The sequence below is a fragment of the Onychomys torridus genome, chromosome 12 (genome assembly GCF_903995425.1).
Source record: "Onychomys torridus chromosome 12, mOncTor1.1, whole genome shotgun sequence".
Classification (NCBI taxonomy): domain Eukaryota; kingdom Metazoa; phylum Chordata; class Mammalia; order Rodentia; family Cricetidae; genus Onychomys; species Onychomys torridus.
This window is the reverse complement of record NC_050454.1, coordinates 53,903,634-53,923,631: the sequence shown is the minus strand read 5'-3', so window position 1 is coordinate 53,923,631 and position 19,998 is coordinate 53,903,634. Positions and strand designations below refer to the sequence as shown.

At 39.7% G+C, this 19,998-nt stretch overlaps 1 protein-coding gene across 2 annotated transcripts in view; it reads left to right on the top strand.

The window, feature by feature from the left end:
- Positions 1-14,921, top strand: part of Nrip1 (nuclear receptor interacting protein 1) — a 44,770-nt gene extending 29,849 nt beyond the window's left edge. For both annotated transcript variants that reach the window (XM_036203622.1, XM_036203623.1), the window contains exon 2: positions 7,345-14,921. In XM_036203622.1, the coding sequence (XP_036059515.1) occupies positions 7,726-11,217 (3,492 nt within the window). In that variant the 5' untranslated portion in view covers positions 7,345-7,725 and the 3' untranslated portion in view covers positions 11,218-14,921. The remainder of the gene's footprint in view (positions 1-7,344) is intronic.
- The last annotated feature ends 5,077 nt before the right edge of the window (positions 14,922-19,998 follow it).

Below are 19,998 nucleotides of genomic sequence, written 5' to 3'. Positions count from 1 at the left end.
AGTAAAAGTTAAGTAGTTTTTAATTATCGTCATTGTTAAATAAAAAGTCATTCAGGAATATTCTCGACCCAGTTTGTGAAGTCACAAAAGGCTGACCCATGTCACTTAGACCACTGACTGCTCTTCCTGTTTCTCTGCCAGCTCAACAGAGTGCTCTTCTAAATCCCCCTTCCTAAGCCTGACCCCCATCTGCATCTTCTTCCTAGTGGCAGCTGCCATGGTGAGGGTTATCTCCAAGCCACCCCTATGGTGGAGACTTAAATCTGAACACCAGTAAAGCTGTTTTCAGATTAGCAGTTCACGGGTGAGATCACTTCAAACGCTGGGTCGTATGCACAGACAGGCAAGAGAGAGGTCCAAGAAAAGTACGCACGGCAATTTCTTAAATAAATAAGAAGTCATTAAAGTAGCCTAATAATGGTGTGCCAGTAGCTTCCACTTACCAGTTAAAGTTACCTGCTAATATTTAAAGGCTTAGTCTCCTAGAACCTTAGGCTTATAGTGTTCTTGTTCTGTGGTTAATGTTTGGGCTCAGGTTTATAACTTCTCCCTTTTAGACGAGTCCTCATTAACTATGCCTGTCTGTCCACAGATTGTGTCTAGTGATATCTATTCCATAGCCTGCTGAAACTTCCATTCTAAAGATATTTGGGTTCTGGGCCAGCATTGGCAAGAGCAATGGTACCTTATGTTTACCGTTTCCGGAAAATGATGGTCTGTTCACAGCTAGTCAGCACTTTTACCCAGGCAATATGTAAAAAGGAACACATCATTCACTGATAAGTGTTCCCACTAAGACAGCTTGGATGATGTGTTTTATGAGGTATTTTCCTTGTTTTCCAAAAGAATTCATCAATGGAACTTCCATTACTTGGCAGAAATAACTTGTGGTTTTTATCAAAATAATTAATGTATAATAACTTGCACATTACACATTAAGCTTTCTTTTTATTCTTATTTATTTATTTTATTTGTTTGTTTGTTTGTTTGTTTGTTTGAGACTGTCTCTATTATATAGTTCTGGAACTTGCTATGTATACCAGGCTGGCTTCGAACTCATAGAGATCCAGCTGCACCTCTGCCTCCAGAGCTCTAGGATTAAAGGCATATACCACTATGCCTAACTACGTTATTTTGTTAGGTAATTGCACTTTGACAATAATTCCATTATAAGGCACTTTCGTAGCAGTTGTTGATAACTAAATTTTCTACCTGAATATATGCTAGAAATAGTGATGGAAATATTACAAAACATTCCTAGAGAACCAGTATTCAACAATGAAATCTACACATGGTCTGAAATATTGGGAAATGCAGTATTAGATTCAGCCTCATATAGATTGAACCTGTAAGGGAGCGGGATATATGCAAGTTAAGTTCATTTTCAAAATTATCACACCAGGAAGATGAATTACAACAAACAAAAACACAAGCAAAAATAGGCATATACATGAGCACACGCAAACATTCACAGTTCTGAGACACAAAGAATTCTCCCACTGTTGATTTGGGGCAATGTATTCAGCAGGATCATGCTTTGTAAGGAAAATGGTATATGAAGAGCTTGCCTTCAGGATGTAAAGAATATTTTGAAAGCAGAGTGCATCCTGTGAGTAGAGGCACAATGTCTGCGAGGTATACTGGAAACCCAGGGAGCTTGGATCAACTGCCAGCTGTTACATCAGTTCTCCTGGTAATCTTTCTTGCTGATCTGTGACCTTGAGCTTGGGCTGCTGTCTGTATGTCACATCTATTTTAAGGATGGAGAAGCTGGAGTTGAGTTCAGAAGAAATTATGCATCCATCTCCAAAGATGCCCCCGTGTATACATATTATAAACAGACAATGCCCAGAGAAAGGGGCTCGTTTGCCACGCCACTCATTATTGATAAAGATTGGGAAACAGACTTTGAAAACTGAAAGAATGGACTCGTTACTTTGAGGAAAGTGAGCCTTAAGAAACTGTCTCCTCTGCCATTATGGATTTAGTCTTTAAAAAAGAAAAAGAAAAAAAAAAGCTGGTCCTAGCTACCTAAATAATTTGTTAGTGATTATTTTCTGTTGTTTCAAGTCTTCTGAATTCAGAATTCAGGTTCAGAATTTTATTACATCAACCTAGACACATTCATTTCTGCCACCAGGATGATTGTGTCGTCACCCTTGCGTTTGTTTATCTGGGTACTCGAAGATCCTGAATATTTTCTTGCATTTTATTTACGATATAATTATTATGAAATAAGTAAAAGTTCCAATGTGAGTATTCATTCATATTTAGCTTTTAAATAAACACAGGCTTCAAACATTGTGTGAAAATTAAACAATTGGAGGGGATTGAGTAGACTTCAAAACCATTTTCTTCCTCTAGGATTCACTATGAAGGGCAAAGTCATAAAATACATTGTTTCATCTTTTGTACAACTCTTTTTTGTTGCTGTTTTGTTTTGTTGTTGTTGTTTTTCGAGACAGGGTTTCTCTGTGTAGCTTTTGCGCCTTTCCTGAAACTCATTCTGTAGCCCAGGCTGGCCTTGAACTCAGAGATCCTCCTGCCTCTGCCTCCCGAGTGCAGGATTAAAGGTGTGCGCCACCGCCACTGCCCGGCTTTTGTACAACTCTTATGACAAAGTATCCTCTGGTTAAAGTGCTTGTTACTCGGTCAACTACAATGTAACAAATCGCTTGGCGTCAGGAAGAGTTGCAGAGATCCTTATTAGCCCTGCCCGTGGTGAATGCCTGAGTTAGCCAAACAACTATGTCTCCCGGGGAAGCTTTTTGAAATGGGGAATTTAAGTGACAAGTGTTAAACCTGAGCTAGCCAACAGGCAAGCTGAAGCCATAGACCTGGAAGTTAGGAGCAAGTGTGGCCTTGAGCAAAAATCTATAAACGTGCCCCCCCCCACACACACACACCATTTTCAGTAGAGAGAAATTGGGAGTCATGGGTACCCTCTGCTTTCCCTACCTCTGTTGTTCACTTATACAAACTGAACCTTCACTGGGGTTGTGGGAGGGGACTCTTAAGTTTTAATTGCAGAGGGTGTGAGGGTCTCATTTGAGCAAACTGATTTAAATTAGGTGGGTTTGGGGGTTTTTTGTCGTTGTTTTTGGAGCTCATTAAACTGCCCAACCCCACATCTATCTTCTGACAAAGACAGCGCTGCAAAGAAACTCATCTTGGCATTTGGCTTCTCTCAAAAGATGCACATTTTGATGAGAAATAAGGCATTTAGGGGGAACTGTATTTCAGGTTACGCTTTTACCTCCCGGTTCTCATCCCTGTTGTGAAGTAGCTGTAAAAGGATGCTTGTTTCACTCTCTGTGAAGCATTTCTCGCAGCAACAGCCTCATGTGTGATTTGTAGTAGGGGAAGCGCAGTAGTCCCCCCCCCCCCAGTCAAGGTTGAGGACCCTCATCTCAAGTGCTTTCTCCTGTCCCACCTTGTGAAGTTACGTGTGGAGTTCTTCTGTGGAAATTTCTAGTTGGTGCTGGTCAGAGAAATACTTTCTTCTCTCCAGATGGAGCGTTGCATGGTGTAGCATTTTTCTTTCAACTTTTGAAACTTTTCTTGGTCAATAAACAGGACTTTGGGATGTTCTTACTTCTTTTTCTATTAGTGCTTAATGAATACTGTATTTTTTTAACCATTTGTCTAGAAAGACCCCTCAAGGGACCCAAAGTACAGTCCACAGTAGATGTTATTGTCACAGGAGTTATTATTGAATGGCACAAGGTAGTAATCCTTGTATCTTTCTATATTTTCTAGAAACTAGAGCAAAGAATCAAAATGTTCATTAAAGCTTCAATAAAGAAATTCCTTGAAATTTAATGCTCAGATAATTATGACCTGACAATGAAGAAATTGAGAAATTTTAATAGAAACAGTTGGAAGTCGTTCCTTAGACTTACCTTAAATTGCATGCTATGTGGTATTATAGATGTCAATCATTTAAGTGTAGTTTTAATGGAGAATTTGATTGAAAGAAAGATACTGAATGTAAAAGCAACTGGCTAGTGATCTTTATTATTTATCTTCAACCAAAGGTAAGCTCGCTCACAAATAAGAATTCAGTGAGCTACATCTTTCAATGTCTAAATAAAACCTCAGTATTTGTTGTCACTGTTTTGAAGTATATAAAATTTCAGCAAAGTTTCCTTTTTCTTAATAAACAATTTTTAAATGAAGAATATAAAACATTGCTTTGGAAATAATCTCGTCACTCAAAGGAATCAATATTGTGAGCACTTGTGAATTCCTCACATATGAACAACTTACAACGGTTTGTTTTTTTTTTTCCTTTGAGACAGGGTTTCTCTGTTTAACAGTGCTAGTTGTCCTAGAATCAGTTCTGAAGATCAGGCTGGCCTGGAACTCACAGAGATCCACCTGCCTCTGCACCCTCCCAAGGTTTGTTTTATTGATATATCCCTTGTAAAGCACACACACACTTTGGTACTTTTCAAGTATGTTAAATGCCAAAGTACATTATTTTTTAAAATATACTCTTACAGTTCAAACATTGATAGGGGTTTCATTAAAACACTCTGTGTTGAAATATCTGCTAAGCATATGATCAAGATTCCATAAATTTTTTAATAGTTTAGGGGTTTTTTTTTTGGTAGAATTCTCTCAGAAATACTGTCATTTTTTATACTACATACTAAAGAACTAGTAAATCTTTCATAAGGAAGGTCTAAAAAATATTTTTATGCTTATGAACAATTTTTAATTAATGAAAGCAGGGTTTACTTACAATTCTAATGTTGTTGAATAACTGACATGAATTGCATTATTAATCTGTGAAATTAGTGCCTGGATCACTATCATGGTCTTTAGACCCAGCTCTGGTTTTCAAGACTTATTTAAAATTTATTGATAATAAGGATTATATTACATGAAATCCACTTTTAAAGTTATAACAATCTGTGTGTTTTTGTGTATTTGTAATTATGTGTGCTGCTAAGGATCAAACCCAAGGCCTCGGACTGTGTCTTGTCCATTTGAAGCAAGTATTTAATACTGAGCTGCATCTCCAGCCCTGGAATGTGTTTATAATGGAGTATAATATTGTATTTTGCTATCATTATATATGTATATCCATATAATATATGGTATATATGTATATACACACATGTGTCTATGTATATGTATATATATACATATATATGTCTATAAATATATATATGCCTTTTATGTATTTTTGTAAATTTTCTTCTTGTTTTAAGTGTTTTGCCATTTTGCTTTTGTCGGAGTGGTGTGAGATTTTTGATGAAACTGTGTTGAAATACCAGAGCAAACTAACATAAGAATGGAAAGATTTAGGCTTATGAAGTTCACACTTGCAAAGGTTTCACAGTCTTCTGGATGGAGAACAGCGCACATCATGGTAGACAGGAGCAGACTCAGTTTATCCCTCCTGGGGTCCTAGACTGGGATAGTGCTGTCCACATCCAGGGTGACTCTCCCCACTTAGCTAATCCTCTCTGGAAATGTTCTCACAGGTACACCCAGGGATGGGCTTTACTAATCTAAGTGTTTCTCAATCACACCAAGATGACAAGATTAACCATCACAGCGATTCACTGTACATAAAAAGACAAAAGGGAAATAATTGAGTGCCTAGCAAGATGAGGCAATGCTGGCATGTCTTCACCATTCAAAGCCATCTGCAGAACCATTGTGTAACCCATTATGCTGCGTCATCCTTTTGGATGTAAAAAATCTGCAAGATCCTACTTCCATACTCATATTTAAAAATTTTTATTAAGCACAAGTTATAATTCAGCATTTTTTTTTCATTTTTCTATACAGAATGTATACCTTTGAAAACTTTCAACATCTAATTATGCTACCTAGAGGGCAGAGACCTTTCTTGTCTTGTAATTGGTAAATTATTTTTTTTATTTTTAGCGGTAACGAATTGAATAAATGATCTCATTTTCACATCATCTCCTCCCTTCCACCTTCTCTTGCTACATGCCTGTCTTCAGTCTTTTTCCACTTAATGAAGAGTCTCACATGTATTTTGGCTGTTCAACATCTTGAAAGTCTGAAAGATGCTCTGAGGCTTGGTTGACAGAAGGGTTCTGTCTTCAAGACAGTAAGAACGCGGAATGACGAAGTCTTCCCCATTAAGTAACTAATTGGATGAAAACACCATATTTCTTGTTATCTTTAGAACTACATTTTATTCTTGAGTTTGAGGAAAAACCACCTGGATATTAAGATATCTGAACACTTGAGGCAAGGTATGGCATGTACAAGTCAATAACATCATCATCATCCATGACCCGGGGTTAAGGGTCTCTGTATTCAGATTCCGATTCATCTAATGGGAATCCTTCCTTTCTCAACTTCCTTTGATATTTGGGGCCAAAATGAAAACTATTTTAAAGAAATACTTTTCTTTTATTAAATTTTCCACTTAAAAATTTAAAGCAGTCTTAAAGTATTTACTGAATCACATTTGCTTTCTAAATGTATCCGTGTTTGTTGGGCGTGTAAAAAGAAGGAAGAGGAGGAAAGGACTTTATACTGAGACTATGCTAGGAATGTGGGTACAGGTTCCCCTTACCCAGTGCTAGTGTTCCCTGTCACAGATCCCTTTTCCAGAGCATTCCACAGCCCTCCATGCAGACTAGGATCGGAGAGACTGATGTGTAACAAGAACAAAGTGACTGCTTGGGATGGTCTTTCCCTGCTGTTTCCCTGTGGAATGCTGATGAGTTCACAGTGTCCAGTTTCAAAGTTGTGGCTTCAGTCTTTGGGGTTCACATTTATCCAAATTTCAGAGGGCAAGAACATTTATTCATGCGTGTGTGTTTTTATAACTGTTTTCCTTTCTAGAATTAATATATAAAGTTTTGTATCTAGTGTGTCGTGTGTGCTAATTACACTTCGCGTAGTCAGTCTCAATCTGAAGGAGTTTTTGCATGTCATTTTTTTTTTTGTCCCTGAAGTTAAACTAAACATCCAGTGTGCTATCTGGTTTAGGAAATGATTACTCATAGCCTGTCATCTAGTTCTTCTGGTAAGGTAGAAAATAAACAATGAGACAGGTAAGTGAATATTACTGTACAACATTGGAGCCCGTTTGCAAACTGTGCTTTGAATAATCGCATAGAAGTTCACAAGCCCTTATCTCATCCTTCAGTTGCAGTGGAGTATTTTTGAAGGCTACTTACCTACAAATCACATATCGGACAGACGTGGCTATCGTGTGTCTGTGTGCTTAGTACACATCTATAGTTTATGTGCATAAATTCATGATGCTGTCTTCTGTTTCTTAGAGGTAATAAGCATGAGTCTGGTTCTGAACCTCCTTAACTATTTTTACTTATATATTTTTAGATACTGACATGTGCATTTGGTGAACAACAGATGATGAAGAAAGAACAGCAGCATATGCCCTAAGAAGTGTTACCTACGTGCCACTACATACCTCTGTACTAAAGGAGGGAGTTCTCTGGCTGCCCTAGCTGCAGATCAGTGCTGAGGTCCACCTTGGAGTTTGCCTGCCTCTTACCTGTCACTGCCAGACGACATCCTGGTCAGAATGTAACAGCACATCACTCTCTGACTGCTAGGGAAGGTGATCGACTGACATTAACTTCCTGAAGTTGGATCTTACAGACAAAAGAAAAAAAAAGAAAAAAGAAAAAACCAACAAAAACAAAAAACGTATCTTTAAAGTGAATAGAAGCCAAGCCCCTGTGAACACTTGTATTGAACATGACTCATGGAGAAGAGCTTGGCTCTGATGTGCATCAGGATTCTATTGTTTTAACTTACCTAGAAGGATTACTAATGCATCAGGCAGCAGGGGGCTCAGGTACTGCCGTTGACAAAAAGTCTGCTGGTCACAACGAAGAAGACCAGAACTTTAACATTTCTGGCAGTGCGTTTCCCACCTGTCAAAGCAATGGTCCCACTCTCAATACACATACGTACCAGGGATCTGGCATGCTGCATCTCAAAAAAGCCAGACTGCTACAGTCTTCTGAGGACTGGAATGCGGCAAAGCGGAAGAGGCTGTCTGATTCCATCGTGAATTTAAACGTAAAGAAGGAAGCTTTGCTGGCTGGCATGGTTGACAATGTGCCTAAAGGCAAGCAGGATAGCACATTACTGGCCTCTTTGCTTCAGTCATTCAGCTCCAGGCTGCAGACTGTTGCTCTGTCACAACAGATTAGACAGAGCCTCAAAGAGCAAGGATATGCCCTCAGTCACGATTCCTTCAAAGTGGAAAAGGATTTAAGGTGCTACGGTGTGGCCTCGAGTCACTTAAAAACTCTGTTGAAGAAAAGCAAAACCAAGGATCAAAAGTCTGGCGCCGCCACCCTCCCTGATGTGACACAAAACCTCACCAGAGATAGCTTTGTGGTGGAGTCACCTCATCATGTCGGGCAAAGCGGAACAAAGGTCATGAGTGAACCCTTGTCATGTGCTGCAAGATTACAGGCTGTGGCCAGCATGGTGGAAAAAAGGGCTAGCCCCGCCACCTCCCCTAAGCCTAGCGTGGCCTGCAGCCAGCTAGCCCTGCTCCTTTCCAGTGAAGCCCATCTACAGCAGTACTCTCGGGAACATGCTCTAAAAACCCAGAATGCACACCAAGCAGCAAGCGAAAGACTTGCTGCCATGGCCAGATTACAAGAAAATGGTCAGAAGGACGTGGGCAGTTTCCAGCTCCCCAAAGGGGTGTCTGGCCATCTCAATGGGCAGGCCAGAACCTCGTCATCCTGCAAACTGGTGGCTAGCAAGAATAATGCCACAACGTTTCAGAACCCAATGGGCGTTGTTCCTTCTTCCCCTAAAAACACGGGCTATAAAAACTCGCTGGAAAGAAACAGCATAAAGCAAGTTGCCAATAACAGTTTGCTTTTACATCTTCTCAAAAGCCAGACCATACCCACGCCAATGAATGGGCACAGCCAGAATGAGAGAGGAAGTCGTTTCGAGGAGAGCAGCACCCCCACCACCATTGATGAGTACTCCGATAACAACCCCAGTTTTACCGACGACAGCAGCGGAGATGAAAGCTCCTACTCCAATTGTGTTCCCATAGACTTGTCCTGCAAACACCGCATGGAAAAGCCAGAGGCCGACAGACCTGTTTCTCTCGAGAACCTCACTCAATCCTTGTTAAACACGTGGGATCCCAAAGTCCCCGGTGTGGACATCAAAGAAGATCAAGATACCTCAAAAAATTCCAAGCTGGATTCACACCAGAAAGTCACACTTCTTCAACTGCTCCTTGGCCATAAAAGTGAAGAGAATGTTGAAGGGAACGCCAGCCCTCAGGAAGTCCCCTGTGATGTGACTAAGTTCAGTCCACAGAATTACACAAGGACTTCGGTCATTGAAAGCCCCAGTACAAACAGGACTACCCCTGTGAGCACTCCACCACTGCATACATCCTCCAACGCAGAGTCTCCCATCAACCTTTCTCAGCACTCGCTGGTCATCAAGTGGAATTCCCCACCCTACGCCTGCAGTACTCCCTCTTCAAAACTAACCAACACCACCGTGGCTGGCCGCCTGATGGACCTCACAAAAAGCAAAGAATCACCAGCGGAGAAACCAGCCCCGAGTGAAGGTGCACCAAATTCGGCAACGTTTAGTGCCAGTAAACTGTTACAAAATTTGGCACAGTGTGGAATGCAGTCTTCCATGCCCGCGGAAGAGCAGAGACCCAGCAAACAGCTGTTAAGTGGGAATGCAGAGAAACCGCTCGGTATGATTGAGAGGTTAAATAGCCCTCTGCTCTCAAACAAAACCAATGCAGTTGAAGAAAACAAAGCCTTCAGCCAGCAGCCAGCAGCACCTGACCCGGCACTTCCTGGTTGTGAGATAGAGAATCTGCTGGAAAGACGCACTGTCCTTCAGCTGCTCCTGGGAAATTCCAACAAGGGGAAGAGTGAAAGGAAAGAGAAAATTCCTTGGCGAGAGGAAGGTACCCAGGAACGTGCAGAGAGATCTGTGAGTGAACAGATACTGATGGTGAAAATCAAATCTGAGCCTTGTGATGACTTCCAGGTTCATAACACAAACGTGCATTTAAACCATGATGCTAAGAGCGCGTCGTTCCTAGGCGTCACTCCCACCATGCAGAGGAGCACAGCTGCCTTACCAGTGTCCGGGGACTTTAAATCAGAGCCCGCTTCACCTCAGGATTTTTCTTTCTCAAAGAATGGTCTGTTAAGTCGATTACTGAGACAGAATCAAGAGAGTTACCCTGTGGATGATCAGGACAGGAGTCACAGAAATAGTGAGTTGACACCCCCGGAGTCAAAGAACTTTTGTATGGTCCCCAAGAAAAGGAAGCTTTATACAGAACCACTAGAAAATCCATTTAAAAAAATGAAAAATAGTGCTGTAGATACTGCCGGTAATCACAATGCCCCGGAAGTACTCTATGGGTCCTTGCTTCATCAGGAAGAACTGAAATTTAGCAGAAATGATCTTGACTATAAATACCCTGCTGGTCATAGTTCAGCCAGTGATAGTGAACACAGGAGTTGGGCCAGAGAGAGCAAAAGCTTCAACGTTCTGAGACAGTTGCTTCTCTCAGAGAACTGTGTGCGAGATCTGTCCCCACACAGGAGTAACTCTGTCATCGACAATAAAAAGAAAGGACATAAGAATAATGTGCCCAGCAGCAAACCTGATTTCAGCATTTCCTCTTTAAATGGACTGATGAATAGTTCCCCTCAGCCCGGCAGTTGTGTGGATAACAGGACATTTCCTTACCCAGGAGCTGGAAAAACTCTGAGTCCTCCTTTCCCGGAGCACTTGAGCTGTGTGGGGTCCAGACCAGAACCTGGGCTGTTGAATGGGTGTTCCGTGCCCATTCCCAACGAGAAGGGACCCATTAAGTGGGTCATCACAGATGTGGGTAAGAATGAGTATGAAAAGGATTCCCCACGACTGACCCAAACGAACCCAATCCTCTATTACATGCTTCAGAAAGGAGGCAATTCTGTTACCACTCGAGAGACACAGGACAAAGAAGTCTGGGGGGAGCCTTCATCTGCTGAGAGTGTCTCACAGGTGACAATCAAGGAAGAGTTACTTACTGCAGCCGAAACTAAAGGTTCCTTCTTGAATCTAAGAGGCCCTTACAATAGCCATATGGGAAATAATGCTTCTCGCCCACACAGTACAAATGGAGAAGTTTATGGACTTCTGGGAAATGTGCTCTCAATAAAAAAGGAATCAGAATAATGTGTATCTGCCATACCATTTTGGGGTCTTTTTCAAATTAATCAGTATGAACTTGAGATCTGTATAAATAAGAGCATGATTTGAGCAAAGCATGGTATAATTGAAACTTCTTCATTCTGAAAGTATTGGTTACTGGTGATGTTTAAATATGCATACTAATTTTTGCTTAACATTAGATGTCATGAGGCAACTATTGAATTAGAAGTCTGTTGTTGAATACTTCTGTATACATCAGATGACACGTGTGAGTAGCCTATGGATGAAAGGATTGTATAGTCATAAATAGGAGGCATACATTCAAATGCAAAAACTCCATCAATAGTGGATTGATGCAGTTTGCTTGCTCTCTGTATTAGGGTACTTCATCCCGCATCTCAGAAGTCAGCCTACAGAACACATTTTTAAAGTCCAAATTGTTAACTATTGAAAGATAATCAAATTAAGAAAAACCCAGAAGCCTTCTGCTGATTCATATCTCATCAGTTCAAAAGTAAGAAAACGTAATGCTTACATTTTTCACTTTTGCTAAACAAAGATTCTTTTTAACTCTTGGAAGGGGTTTTGAGATTCCCATTGTGTCTGCCCCACCACAGACCTTTTCAATGTGTATTTCTTTAAACCTTGTACTATTTAGTAAAACTTGATTACAATGGAGGGGAATTTGATAGATCCTTCAAAACAAAAGGCAGATTTCCATTTTTTATATTTTGACTACTTTCCTAAATTAATACTCCTCCTTTTACAAAATTAGGGAAGGTAATGTTCATCTTCAGGCAGTTTCCTGAACAATTGACTACTTAGAAATAGTTTTTAACAAAAGCAAAATGGATTTTCTTTGGACGGTTTTCACCATCTCTTGTGAAAGTTAATCCTCCCCATTCCTGTGGTACCTGTAAATCTTAGGACCAGGATTTCTTAATTCTGGGCACAGAAACTGCATTAGGACCATCTGGAGCAGTTGTTTAAAATGCAGGTTGCTAGGCAGCATCTCTCAGGTCTCCAGAACAGGGTCTCTGCTGGACCTGGGAGTCAGTCTTTGGCCTGCATCTTAACATGTTCTGTATGTGTTGGAAACCATGGCTTACTTTTTCCAGAACATGGGACTTTAAAGAAACTATTTTATGCCTATACTTACCCCCAATACAGTCACACATTGACTCAAAATTTGCAGTATTGTAGTTCCTATATTGCTGTTATATCTTTGGAAATCAGGTTCAGAATATTTTTATGACAAAAAAAAATCAGGTAGAGGGGACAACTTTCCTATCTGGGTCAACATCTCAGGAAAATCTGTGATTATTTATTTGTTCTAATTAGTAACATCAACTTAATTAGCCTTAGGGATGGAATAACAGGGCCACTTAGCAAACTCAGGTGATCCCAGGATGGTTGGGAAACTTCTCCTGAATACATCCTTACCTTCTATTCAAACAGTCTTCTGCAGAACAGTGCTTATGAAGATACCAGTTTAAACCCAAGAAAGTCATTCAGCTCAGATAGCCTGAAAACCAATGAAAGGGCACTTACCATAATATAACAGAACCTACACAGTCACTACATGGCATCAACTCGTCTTAAACATGTATTAAAAGTAAACACTGATACTATCTTGGAAGAGCTTAATATATGATTGAGCCACGTGGAATTTCAGTCTTGAAACAAGTTACTTTTTAAGTTTAATTTTTAATAGCCCACAATTCATCCACCAGACAATATTTTATTTTCATTCTTGAACCAGGTTAGCAAATGACTTATCAAAACATTATTGTATACTCAATAATTAAGTAGAAGGAAGTTTATTTGAAGTTGTTGTATGTACTTGACATTGTTTCTAAGATTTTTTATATTGCAAATGGACATTATTTCTTAATTACCTAAAATTCTAAATGGTTATTTTTTTCTCAAGATGATTTGTAAATAGTTAATGGATATGTTTTATGGTGATTGGAGTGTATATTATGCTACGTCAGAGGGAGGGGAAGGCGTATGCTTATTCTGCTATGAAAAATTCCACTGGCCAGTGAAAATATTTTACTCCATGTCCATACTGTGACAATCTCATTGTCTACACTCTATAAATAAGCTTTACACTAAGTCATTTTTCTCAGTTATTGTGAAAGGGTTGGAGCCTTAGAAGTATATTGTAGGATGCTGGTGTTCATCCTCAGTTGGAGGCAATGTGTTTCTTACGGTGGAGCGGCACTTAGGTCAGGGAAACGTCCAGAGCCAACATTGCTTTGTTTGTTTGTTTGTTTTTTGTTGGAATGGGAATATGTAATACAGAAATCAATGTGACTAATGAATGCTGTTCTGACTTACTAGAGAATACCTCCACGTGGAGTTTAGAGTAATCCTAATGAAGAGAAAGTGCATACATCCACAAATTTACCTTGTTTATGCATATGTAGATTCAAATATGCACACATACACATTTTCCAGGACTATTTTCGATACCTAGGCAATTTCTTCCTAATAAAGTCATTTGTGAAAGGGTACTACAACTCTCATTGACATCAGTAAGGTAGCATTACCTGTTTGTTCTCTGCTACATCTTACAGAAGAATAAACTGGTGAGAGTATATATTTTCTATATATATATATATATATATATAATGTATATATATATATTGACTTGTTACATGAAGATGTTAAAATTGGTTTTTAAAGGTAATGTAAATAGTGATTTCCTTAATGAAAAAGTACATATTTTGTATTGTTCTAATGCAACAGAAAAACCTTTTAATTTCTTTGGTTCCTGTATATTCCATGTATAAGTGTAAATATAATCAGACAGGTTTAAAAAATTGTGCATGTATGTATACAGTTGCAAGTCTGGACAAAATGTATAAAATAAACCTTTTATTTAAGTTGTGATTACCTGCTGCATGAAAAGTGCATGGGGAACCCTGTGCATCTGTGCATTTGGCAAAAATGTCTTAACAAGTCAGATCAGATGTTCATCCCAACACAACAGTATTCCATTTCTGGACATGACTTCTGTGGCTTAAGCTTTGTGAGAGAATGTGCTTTGAATCCAAGGGTCTTAATTTTTTTTTTTTTAAATCAACCACTTTTCAACATAAAGAATTCACACAATGACTTCACAGATATTAAAATCCCACTATAACCAGGAATAGTCCAGTTTTCCTGAATGCTGGAATGCAGGCACATTACCATTCATGGTAAGAATTCTGGGGTTTACAGCCAGTTTTGATGCAATCTGCTTAGTAATATAATTTGCCGTTTTTATTAGAAATTTAATTTCTTCATATGATGTCATGAATTGTACATACTGCAGTGTGAATTTTTTGTTTTGTTTTTTAATCTTTTAGTGTTTACTTCCTGCAGTGAATTTGAATAAATGAGAAAAATGCATTGTCTCTAATTTGAAATGGCTTATTTTTGTGAGTTTTCTCTGGTTTTTAGGTTATCCATTAATGTCTAACTCCCAGGTCATTTAAAAAGAAAAAAATAAATAAAAGCAATAGATCATATATTTTGTCTGTCTCAGAAAAATGAAGGGGAAAAAATAAGCAACTACCAGCAAGTTAGTATATTTAGAACCATGTAATTAAAGCATCACTCAAGCTGACAGTCGGCCTGTGGTCTGTCTTCCATTTCTCACTATGTAACTGAATGACCACTACATTTTTTTTTAAGACTGGAGTTTGTACAATGTTCCAAAATAAAGCTAATTAGATACATATACTTTGTCTTAAGATTTTTATCAGGGGGTTTTATTTTATTTTTTAATGGGTCTTGTTTGTTTTTAATGCAAGAAAAAATTCGAGTCTGTTCCAAATAAAATTGTATACAGGAAAAAGTTAAACATGGAAAGCTGTATACATATGTGGTCAATGATGGAGACCATTTTACTTTATGTCTGTATTTGCAGTGGTGAAGACTGAGCCCAGGGCCTCCATCTGGACAAGTGTTCTAACCATGGAGCTATAGTCACAATTTTATTTTTACTTTTTATTTTGAGACAAGGTCTCACTAAGTTGCCTAGGGTATCCTTGAACTCACTGTGTTGTCCACACCAGCTTTGACCTGGAATTATTCTTGCTTTGGCCTCCCAAGGAGCTAAAATTTTTAGATCTGAGCCATCAGACCCAGCTAAGATCAGCTTATTTAGGGAGAAAAGAGTAAATTAAACCTCTATACTCTCCTGATCTGATGCACTAACCGTTTATACTTACATATGAGTTACTGGTAATTGAGGAGGGAGGCATTTGCCCAGCAACAAATTCCATTTCCTGGGACTAAAATTAGCTTATAGTCCCAGCAGGTATCTCAACATGTTTATGACATTTAGGCTCAATGGCAGAGCTGTCTTTAACATGCACAAAGCCTCAGCCCAGCATCAGTATCTGTCACTGCACAAAAAAGCTAAAAATAGAAACATTTAGGTCTTAAAGACACACCTTGCTATTGTATACCATGTGTGTATTGACAGTTTTCCTCTTACTGTGTGCATAAATGTTAACTTCAAAATGAAAGATGGAAAGCCATGTTTTTATTTTCAAAGTGAGAAAGCCTAAGTGTGTTGCCTGAGATGGATTTTTAAAAGAACCATTAATTAACAATTTTTTTGAACATTAATATGAAGAGTCTTCAAAACCAAATCAAGTTAGAATTACCCATGCTATGCAAGGTTCTAGTTCATGCTTATTGGTGTGGTAATATCAACAACAGATTGAAAGTTCATTGTCTGCCCCTGAGATCGCTGAGCTGACCTGTTCTGCTACAGATAATAATTTTACATTATTATTATAATAATTTTACATTATTATTACCCTTTTGGTTTTTATTCCACAGAACTTATAGGCAAGCTGGTGCTGTGCTGTCTCTTAAGGGTTGGTATTTTTTCGGCAGCATGTAATATTGAGTTAATAACCCAATTCTGGACACAGTTAATGCAATACTATTAGCGTTTTCAAGATGCTGTCTTGTGGAGTAAGTTAGTTAATGTAGTCCTGAGTTAGCAAAACAATTGGAAGTAATGGTAAAATCCTATAAGCTCTGCCACACTGGACCCCTCCTGTGAGCATCTACAAGTAAATGTTTTAGAATTTTTGAGCCTTTTTGCAGCTTTTTTTTTTTTTTTTTTTTAATGAACCAGAGACCCAGAGGAGCTGCTGTTTTCTTATGGCCTTTACCAAACAAAATGGACATGTTACTTTGACAAAACTGTGCAATCCTTTTCTACAGACCTCTTCTCTCATTTGCTTATAAACTCTGGCCTTTGAGACCACTGGTACAGGAGGAGATGTGTTACAGATATAGATCCTGTCTTTGTAAAGCTGTGTGAACAGTTTGTAGAGAAGAGGGCTGTAATGGGCTTACTGCCTGAGGCTATTTAATTCAAAAACAACAGTGGGATGGTTTTCTTACAATCAGAAAACTACTCTTTGGTCCAGAGTCTGAAGGCTTTCCTCCATCACCTGTTGTGTGAATCTTCCCTAAAGCTTGAACATCCCATTGTTCCTGTTAGCTACCCTGTGGTGCCGTGCAGGATGCCTGCTGGCCACTTTGCCTCTAGCCTGATTTTGTGAGTTTGTTTATATTCTTCTGTCACAGTCACATTTGCACCTTTGGAAAGTAGTTGTTTCTGGGGAGAAAGTGAGAGACAGCTACATTCTGTCTCCTTCATAACTTCAAAGACTCTTTTTAGGCTGGCTAACTTTGTGTTAATTTGACACCTGCCAGAGTCATCTGAAAGAATGGACTCCCAATTGAGAAAATGCCTTGATGGGATCAGGCTGTAAGCAAGCCTATAAACCGTTTTTGTTTTTTTTTAAAATTAGTGATTGATGTCGGGAAGGGTCCAGACCATTGTGGGTGGGGCCACCTCTGGGCTGGTGGTTCTGGTTTCTATTTTAAAAAAAAAAAAAAGCTAAACAATCCACCAGGAGCAAGTCAGTAAGCAGCATCCCTCCATGGCCTGTGCATCAGCTCCTGCCTCCAGGTTCCTGCTCTGTTTGAGTTCCTGTCTTGACTTCCTTTGGTAATGAACAGTGACATGGAAGTGTAAGCCAAATAAAACCATTCCTCCCCAAGTTGCTTTGGCCATGGTGTTTTGTCACCTAGTAATAATAACCCTAAGACACACACACACACACACCAAATTGTCATGCTTACCTTTGCTCCTTCCTCAAGCTCTTAACCACAAGTCTTTTTCATTTATGTCAACTTGGGGCAGAGTATCATTCACTTACTTAAAGAGAGTGCTGACAACTAAACATGTATAAACAAACTCGGTGCAGTCATTGGGAGCCTCTCCAGTGAGTCTGATGAATGATGCACCTCACATACATAAGGTGGAACTTCCATCTAAGGCTTTTCCCTTCTCCTAATTGTTTTCTTACTGCTAATGAAAAGAAACTTTTCCCTCACAAGACCATGGCCTTAGATTTGATAGCGTCTCTTACCCCATTTTAGCATTTTAAAAACTTTAAAGGTATGGTGGGAATGTTCTAAAAAACCTTTTAGGAGGAAGAGGTGGGGCAGAGTCTTGTAGTGTATGTAGTACTGTACTTATGTAGTGTATGCTAGCCTGAAATTTACAGCAACCTACCTTCATTCTCCCAAGGGCTGGGATTACACACATGAACTACTCATACCTATTCGTTCATGCTTTTAAAAAGGCAGGTGGTTAAAATATAAGAAGCAAATATCTTCCATTCCTCCCCACTTGCAGCAATACACAGACACTTAGACATCTTACATAGAGTCTAAAAGAGGGTCTCACATAGGTAACTGATGATCTGCACAGAGGGTGCACCTAATACCTCACTTTGCCTAGGGTAATGCTACTAAAGGTCATTATAATCATCTTCGTAATATGAAGAGCATGAGGTGGGGATTTTCAGACCTCTTTGGGATTGCTTGCCACTCAAGAGCTATTATTCCTTCAGTATCTAGTCAGCCAGCCCCTCTGCTACTGAACATGCCCCTCTGAAGGGGATGTTTCCTGTTCACTTTGGAAATGTGTGCTTAGAACAGAACTGCACCAAAGAGAAAGTCTCCACAAGTAAAAGATCACCTACTCAGACACCGGGCAAACGGAGGCTAACACCAAATGCTGTCACTCCCTCCCATCCTGGACTAGGAGAGATGTCAGCAAGTGATCTCTGGTTTCATAACTCGGTGTCATGCAGTCCTCTTAAGACAGCTAGCTAGCATCCTCTCTGCTCAACGCTCTCTGCCATTAAGGTGCCTTCTTCTTGTATGTGCTTTCAGCGACACTAAGCATCCCTGTCTTCAAACAGCTTGGACTTTGAGTTCCTTGCTGTCTTAGGGTTCGTCTCCTTCCTCTCACTTATGTGTCTATCTTCCTCGGCATGTTATGAACATCTGAACTTCAGATTTCTCCAGGTTTGAATTCAGCATGCATGCTTTCTTCCACTTGGTTCTAACAACCTTTCTCCATGTTGGAAAAACATTCCTCCGTAGCTTTGGCTGATGGCCACTATTGCTCACCTAGAGTCCCCCTAAGCCTGTTACCCCCTCCCATCTACTAGGCCACTGCTCTGAGCCTTAGCCCATCTTGTCTCAAGTCTTCAGCGTCATCTGCTCGGTCTTCCTCCTCCTGCCTCTCTAAAGACATTCTAGTTCAAAACAGGTCAAGAGCCCACTGTGCTTTCAAACAAAATGGCTGTTCATGACAGCCGGAGCCGAGTGTGAGTTCAGATAGCTAGAGTTCCCATTCTCCAAGGACTTGGACTGCTAGCCCCACCTGCATTTTCATGTTTTCAACTTCCCTGCCCTCTCCCACTCTCCTCCCCATCTTTCCCAATCATGCAAATTAGAAACTTTGCAAATGGCTCACTGCCTCTGAGAACTACAAACCATTGGTACATTCAGTTCTTCACCATTCCTTACCAAAGGAGCTTCACCTTTGCCCACTTGTTCCCATTATCAGAGTAGTGAGCTATCATTCCCTTTGTTCCCATTATCAGAGTAGTAAAGTGCCATTCCCTTTTAACACCTGCCTTCTTCACAAAACCCTCCATATTTCACTGCTGTGGGGCAGATGTGTTGTTGAGCTCTCCACTCCATAATGCTTTCTGTAAACTTCTCTTAGTGCACTTAGTAGAATGAATAATGTACGTCGAGGCTCCTTTTAAAAGACATCAGGTAGAGCCGGGCAGTGGTGGCGCACTCCTTTAATCCCAGCACAGGTGGATCTCTGTGAGTTCAAGGCCAGCTTGGTCTACAGAGCAAGATCCAGGACATTCACCAAAACTTCACAGAGAAACCTTGTGTTGGAAAAAAAAAATAAAAAGACAATAATAGGTAGGCAAACAAAGTTCTTAATGATAAGACACTCATCCACAAAGACGCTGCAATTCATGTTAACCTGCTTCAGATCCCTAAGGAAATATAGAGTATTTCCTTAGGGTATAAATGCCAACCAGTACTAAATATTAATTAGTTCACTAGTCTTTTGTTGGAGTGTTTTGAATGTAGCTACTTATCTATAATGACCAAATCCCTACAATTTTGGTGGCTCAGTCCATGACAAAAAATGTACATGAGTTGATGTAAAGCTTATCTCACATGTGAAGCTAGGCTGCTAGAGATGATTTTTTTTCTTTATTCTGATTCCACAGAATTGGCATAAATGTGTTTCACGAGAGTACATTCCATTTTCTTGGGATTGAGATAAAAATTCATTTCCTAGCCCTCAAAAGAAGAAACATGCTCTTGTCTGAAATGTTGTTGTACTCAGAATCTTTGCAACCAGGCCTGATAGTGTAAATCTAGGGCATACTCAGG